We start from the raw sequence: 7,794 nt of genomic DNA on the forward strand, positions 1-7,794 counted from the left end.
AAAGATCAAGGCCCTGAAATACGGTCTCCCATAATGGCCAAGGAGATTCAACGACTCATAGGTAGAGTTGCCGCCCTCAATCGCTTTATTTCCTGAGCAACCGACAAGTGTCTTCAATTCTTCAAAGTCCTCCGATAGGCGTTCGAATGGAGCACCGAATTCGATGAGGCCTTCCAAAAACTGAAGCAGTGCATGACCAACCCTCCCCTCCTCTCTCAAATGCTGCCAGGCGAAACCCTCTTCCTCTACTTAGCTGTGTTGAACACTACGGTCAGTGTTGCCCTCATCAAGGAAGACGACTCAGTACAATGTCCAGTCTACTACATTAACTGCGCTCTCAAGGGGGCAGAACAGAACTACCCTCTGTTAGAAAAAAATGGCCCTCGCCTTAGTTATAGCCTCCAGACGCCTCCGACCTTGTTTCCAAGCTCACTCCATAGTGGTTCTCACTGACCAGCCTCTGAAAAAGGTCATACAACAACCAGAATCGTCAGGAAGACTTATGCAATGGTCCGTTGAGCTAAGTCAATTTGAAATCTCTTACCGACCCCGAACAACGATCAAAGGCCAGCCTATCGCCGATTTTATCTTGGAGTTCCCCAATCTCACTTTGAACGTACCTCCTCCACCAGCACACTTCATCATTGATGCAGAAGACCCCAACTCCCGGACTCTTAGTGTTGATGGTTCATCCTGCAAAGAGGGTAGTGGAGCCTGCCTAATCCTTACCACCCAAGAGGGTGAGCACTTCAAGTGTGCCATCCGTTTCCTGTTCAACGCAAGCAATAATGAGGCCGAGTATGAGGCCATGATAGCTGGTCTTCGACTGGCTAGAGACATTGGTGCAAACCATATCCAAGTGTTTAGTGATTCTTAATTGATTGTTGGACAGATTACTGGGGAGTTCGACGCAAAGGAGGAGACGATGTGAGCATACAAGGACATCGCCCTTCTTCTCGTCTGCCTCTTCAATACTTTCCAGATCAGACACATCCCTAGGTCAAAAAACTCCAAGGCGGACGAAATGGCTCAATTAGTCTCGACCAACCAGTTAGACTTCAGTCATGGCATCTGCATTGAATACTTGACCCATCCGGCGACTTCACCAAACCCACAGGAGATCCACTTCCTCCAGAACGAACCTATCACATGGGCTCAAGACATCATTCCATTTTTGACATGAGGGGAGTTACCAGATGATAAACAACAGGCCGCTAAAGTCAGAGCCCGGTCATCTAATTATATCATCATCAGCGGTTTACTATACAAACGAGGATTCTCACGCCTATACCTCAGGTGTCTCAGTCCTGCTCAAGCGACCTATATGATGAGAGAAGTACACAAGGGCATTTGTGGTAATCATTCAGGTGGAAGATCTCTGGCCCATAAAATCCCGTGCACCGGTTACTTCTGGTCCACACTCAATCAAGATGCCAGCAAATTTGTGCTTAAGTGTGATAAATACCAGCGCTTTGATAACATCCCCCATGGCCCACCAACAGAACTGATTACACCCAGCAGTCCCTACCCCTTCGCTAAGTAGGGCATCGACTTAGTCGGTCTTTTACCCATTGGTAGGGGCCAAACCAAGTTCGCTGTGGTTGCCATTGACTAGTTCACCAAATGGGTGGAAGTCGAAGCCCTTGCTACAATTATTGAGCGAAACACCACTAGGTTCATCTGGTAGTCAATCGTGTGCCGATTTGGAATCCCTTACGCTATTGTCTCGGACAACAGAAAGCAATTCGACAATGCCAAGTTTAGGAAATTTTATGAAGAGTTCGACATTAGACCATGTTTCTTTTCCCCAGGCCATCCCCAAGCCAATGCGTAAGTTGAAGTCACCAATCGCTCCCTTCTGAAGATCATCAAGACTAAGTTGGAAGCTGCCAAAGAACTCTGGGCTGAGGAATTACCAAATGACTGGGCTTATCGGACGACAGTTCGAACCCCCATTGGGGAGACCTCTTTTTGCCTAACATATGGTGCCGAGGCGATCATCCCAGTGGAAATCGGCTTGCCGATCCCTAGGTTCTACATCCAAATCCAGAACTAAACGAAGAGTTGCGTCGGGCTGATCTAGACCTAGTTGAAGAGCTCTGAGAGACAACTGCTATCAGGCGGGCATCATATCAGTAGAAAATGAGAACACATTGTAACCACAGAGTCTTACCTCGAGAGTTTACAGTGGGAGACCTCATCTTACGCGAAGCAACCCTTGCCACTAAAAATCCAACCGAGGGCAAGCTAGCAGCCAAATGGGAAGGACCTTACATTGTCAAGGCCAGACCTCGCCCGGGTACTTACTATCTCCAAGATATGGAATGCAGAGACCTCCCTCATCATGGAATGCACTTAAAACGTTATTTCCAGTAAAATGGTGTCTCCTGCTTTTGTATCATTCAATTGTTGTATGTTCTATTTTGCCGATCTAAACACTTGTTCATAGCACCACCTTCACCCTCCTTGGCCAAACTCCTCGCGCTGCGTCAATGGCCATCTGGAATTCAGCAAACCCCTGGAATTCAGCAAACCCCTAAAACTGCTCCATCGCCGCCACGCATAGGTCTGGGTACGCCGCCCTCTCAAAAGCCATTTTGGCCCTCTTTTCTCCCAGCGTCCTCTCCAACTCCGCGATGCACCTATCCATTTTTTCTTTGTCTTTTAAGGCCTGGTCGCACAGATCTTCATTGTTGGAGAATGCCTCTTCCAACCTTTCTTTGGTAGTGTTGCAGGCTTCTTGGACTTCGCCTACTTTTCTCCGCTCGCCCGTCAGCTCAAACTCTAGCGATACCGCCTTGTGGCGTACCATTTCCAATTCCGATTTGGCGACGGCGAGCTCGGAGGCAACCTCGGCTTGACCTGTTCTGGCGTGTTCTGCCAAGTAGCTCTGCACCACCGCCAATACTTCCATCTTTTTTGCCCTTTGCATAGTTCAGGCCTTTTACATATGCACTCCGCGCTGCTTTTCTCTAGCCCGCCGTCTCCACTCTTAAGGTTTGCAATTGTGCCTTCACCCCTTCCAGTTGGGCCTTTAGCGGCTCTGCATCCACCTTCGCCCGCGCCGTCTTATTTAGCAGGGCCACTGCAAAGGTCGTCGCTTCCATCTGCGCTGAGTAGAACCCTCTCAAGAGGTTAGCTTCTGTAAATTGTGCCACTGACCGCACGATCGCATCCTCCACTACCCTCAGGAGACGATCTGCCGCGATCCTGGCTTCACTTCCTTTTCTTGTCGAACGACCGGCCATCGCACGAACATGATACATGGTGGCGTTTAATACGCATGCTCGTCTTCGCTCTGCTCACTCGCCCCCTCCCAACCTCGGGACTTGGGGACACTTCTTGTACAAGCATAATCTTGGACGATTGGTCTTCCAACCGCTCGCCTCCTGCCAACTGCTCTGGTTCAGCTGTCCTATCCACCACTTGGGAACTTGGGCACTTAGCCTCTCTCACCCCCATCCTGGTCTCCCCCACCTCTACTTCTGGGGATATCTCCACCACCCCTCATTCGCCTTCTTCAACACTGGCCCTTTCTCACTCTCTTCCGTAACCGTCCTCTTTTTCTTCTTTTTCTTCAACACCGCCTTTACCTCTTTTTTGCTCATCTCCTTCAGTGGATCCACTAGCGGTGGTAGCAGCGTAAAATCGATCAAATCCTTGTTTCCCAGAGGCTTGGGGCGTGGTCGGACTCACTCCTTCATAACCAGCTTAGGCGCATGGCCTAACTGTGATTCTTTGTACTTATCTGCCTTGGCGAACGTCCTTTCGTCCTCTGCCTCCTGCATCTTCCTCCTCGTCTCCAACTCTTTCGGTGCAGGGTCCTCCTTGGTTGGCTGTGGCCCTAAACTCAAGGCAAACAAGGTTGAAGGCTGGATAATGTCATCCCACTTTACGCCCTCCTTCTCCATCCACTCTTGCACTTATTTAACCCTATTCTCTACCTCTGCCTCCAGCCTTGGCTCCACCGACTTGATGGGAATTTTCCACATTGTACGCACCCCTCTACCGTCATTCACCGATACATAAAACCACCTTAGTCTCCACCCCTTCACCGACGACGGTAAACCCACTACTAATCCTCTACCCGCCACCGTCTGCAAGGTCACCCGTGTTTCTTGTTGACCAGAGGTCTTATAACAAGAAAAGAACTCATCCAGTGTCATCACTACTCCCCTGGTTACCCGTGGCCATGCGATCACGCAAGCCAGTAATATTTTCCATGCATTGGGCATAAATTGACCTGGCGCCACCTCCAATTGGTTCAACACGTTTACCACTATCTGTGGGAGTGGTAACCTCAGACCCTCTATAACTTCTCCTCATATAGTGTAAACTCCATTGGGCTTGCATCCGACGCCCTTTCTTTCGACATCGGTAACTTCAACTCTATCTCCGCTGGAATGTGGTATTTCTTACGCACCTCCTCCAACTCCTCTGTCGTAAACGTCGATTTGTCAGCCTTGGTGTGCCAATGGTCAGGTCCCACTTGGCTAATCGACCTTGCCACCACGATCATTGTGGACGGACGAGGTCGCGCCGCTTGCTCCGCCGCTTTTTCCTCCTGCATTTTCGTCTTATATTGCTCCGCCAACTCCACCGCATCACCTCCTTTACTACTGGTTTAGATCATCCCACGTGTACAGCCACGATTCATCACCCTTTTTCCTTTCCCTGTTTATTCCACTTCACATCATCACATGCCTTCATCGCTTCACGAGCCTCGCGCGCCGCCAACACCTTTCGCTCAGCCCCCTTCGTAGTCGGCCCTTTCCACGGTCGATCCTCTTTAAGTTCTCTCGCTCGGCCCCCCCTCGCGGTTGGCCTTCCTCTCGGTCGGTCTTCTCTCTCGGCCCCCTTCGCGGTCAGTCCTCCTCGCGGTCGGTCCTCTTATTCGACCCCCCCTCGTGGTCGGCCTTTCTCTCAGTTGGTCTTCTCGTTCGGCACCCTTCGTGGTCGGTCCTCTCGCTCGGCCCTCCCTTGTGGTCAACCCTCCTCTCAATTGATCTTCTTCCTCAGCCCCCTTCACGGTCAGTCCTCCTCACAGTCGGTCCTCTCACTCAGCCCCCCCTCTCCTCTCGCGATCGGCCCTCCTCTCGGCCATTCCTCTCGCTCGGCCACCGTCATAGTTGATCATCCCCCTTGTCTTGGGAGGACACTTCCATTTTCCTTCTTATTCCCTTCGTTGGACTAAAGTTGCACTGGGAATGGGGGGCTACTGACATCGGTGGGCCCACAAAAGGTTTTGGCCCACGACTTAGAGCCCAATTCATAGTTCAAATACTAAAGCCCAACACCCTTAAGAGCCCAATGTCGAACCAGGGACAAATGGTATCTAAACACTTGTCAAGTAGGGAACCAGTCACGTAAGCCGACAAAGACCCTACAGAGTTATTGCACCACGCATTAGCCATTAATGAGGCTCCCACAACATTAAATTCGACAACCCCTTTACGTCAGAATAGGCAACCTCACCGTGAACAATGCAAGCTAGAGTATAGACTTTTGGCCTTCGGCCAACACGACAGGTCGGAGTGGACAAGGAAATGATGCATAAAGGATCTAAAGAAGTTTCAAAGACATATCAAAGGCTAAGTTCATCATTCTTCTTCTCTCTCATTCTTTCTACATAGTCAATCTCTTCTGTTCTAATTTGATCGTCGGAGGGTCCGCTGGGGGACTCTTATTCCCCTTCGGATATTTTTGTAAGCACCACTAACGAGCTCTGAGACCGGAAAAGGGTGTTGGAAGCGTGGGTTTGCTCGACTCGTCCTCCCTTGGATCAACAACATCATCAAAAATTAAAATAAAATTTAAAAGTATTAATTAATTAATTTTGATATAAGTTAGTTAGTTTTTTAACCTAACCGATTATGTTGAATATTGTTCGATTTGACTGATTTAACTGTGATTTTAACGATTTTATCAAAATATATTAGTTAAATTTGTTTTATTTGAAATAAACTAAAGATTGATCTAATTAAAAATTAAACGATTGAGATTACTTGATTTGAAATAAACTTATTACCAAAACAATTATTAACTTTTATTTTACACAATCTCACATCTTGAAAACAAGAAGAAAAAAAAAGAGTTGTTTCACTTATATAAAGTGAACCTTATAGTTTCGTGCGTGTTTCAGTTGAAGACGGTTTAAATTTTAAAATAAAATAAAATTTAAAATTTTTAATTAATTAATTTTTGTGTAAGTTGGTTGATCTTTTGACCAATTTTAACGATTTTATCAATATATATATATATATATATTTCTCAAATGTATGTTTAAGTTTTATGGCAAACTTTAATATAGAATAAACTAAACTAAAAAATTTATAGAACGATATGGATTTTTATTTTATCATAAATATAATTTTTTTAATTTATTGTATTTTTTTTTCATCTCTACCAATTAAATTATGGCATTTATTTTTTTGTTGTGAATTTAGAATATACAATTAATGACTTAACAACTGCAATATATATTCTAATAAAATAATTAAAATTTAATTCATTCCAAATTATTTTTCTATACCTTTTAAATAAATTTTATGTTATTATTTAATTTTAAAATTATTTTTATTTATTTGTTTAGCCCTTGCATAGCACAAGTTGATATGCTAGTTTTTTTAAAACAAATAGATGGTATAATCTTAAAATCTTATTCCGTCCATTTATATTAAAACAAATTAGTGTAAAACTCGTGTTATGCATGAGTAAGTAATAAAATGTGATAAATAAAATTAAACATATTAAAAATTGACTAAATACTATGACGTTAATTTAGATGGATATTTAAATAATAAACTTGAGTGAATTTCATTATGTTTATATAGGTATGTAGTACTAATTCAATTTTTTTTTTTAATACACTCAATCAGAAAAACTCAATTGAAAAGGAAGAGTAAGGTGGTGATTTTAGTAATTTTTGTATTATGAAAATACTAAATAACAAAAATAACATCACTTTTCTTTTAAAATCTTAGTTGATTTTATTTTTATTTTTTATTATATGATAATATAATAATTCATTTTAAATAATAAGATCTTAAGTATAGAACACACATAATTTGAATGTTTCTCTAATAATGACACGTGTGATGTATGTGAATATTAAATTTAACAATCATAGAAAACAAATTTCTTACTTATAATTTTTGTCTAAACACATAAAATATATTTATTTAAATTAAGTTTCAAAATTTTGGTTATAAATATATAATGTATTTATAATTTCAACACAACATAGTTGAATAATGATGTTATTGATAAGAAATTAATCAAACTTTTATTGAAATATTCACATCTTGAATTAAATATTTTAAAAATTACATGACATTCAATAATGTATTGAAATTAACCATTAAATAATAATTAAGTGTATATATATATATCTTGAGTTTTTGTTTTGTCAAATGGGTCCAAAAGTCTACAATTGGTTTTCGCTATATATATAATGACTATTGTGAGTGGAAAATAAAGTAATTTATTTGTATATTTATCAAGAAATTTGAGATCCAATCGGTTGAAATGCTCTTTTGTGCAGATGATTTTTTACTACAAAGGAAAAATTTATTATTTAAAAACCTATTTAATTGGTGTACTCATTGCATGTATGTAAAGAAACAAATTTGAACTCATGAAGATCTCAAATAAAAAAGTAAGTAAAAATATTATAGAGTTACATAATTAAGTTTAGTTATATTCGGATTTAAATCTAGTGTCCTCCTTATATATTACAACAAAATAGAACACATAAATTAATATAATTCAAGAAAAAATATAATAAAAAATAAA

The 7,794-nt window shown here is 42.3% G+C and overlaps 1 protein-coding gene across 1 annotated transcript; it reads left to right on the forward strand.

Annotated features, from left to right (window-relative positions):
• Nucleotides 1-376: 376 nt before the first annotated feature.
• LOC145791974 (uncharacterized) lies at nt 377-877 on the forward strand. The gene has a single exon (XM_082872439.1). It carries the CDS (start codon nt 377-379, stop codon nt 875-877), a length of 501 nt encoding a protein of 166 aa, XP_082728565.1.
• The last annotated feature ends 6,917 nt before the right edge of the window (nt 878-7,794 follow it).

This window comes from Camellia sinensis, chromosome 5 (genome assembly GCF_055761805.1).
Source record: "Camellia sinensis isolate YWXY chromosome 5, ASM5576180v1, whole genome shotgun sequence".
In the NCBI taxonomy this organism is placed as follows: Eukaryota; Viridiplantae; Streptophyta; class Magnoliopsida; order Ericales; family Theaceae; genus Camellia; species Camellia sinensis.

Coding starts and splice junctions, on each gene's coding strand:
- LOC145791974 (XM_082872439.1), top strand. CDS start 377: ATGGCCCTCGCCTTAGTTATAGCCTCCAGACGCCTCCGACCTTGTTTC.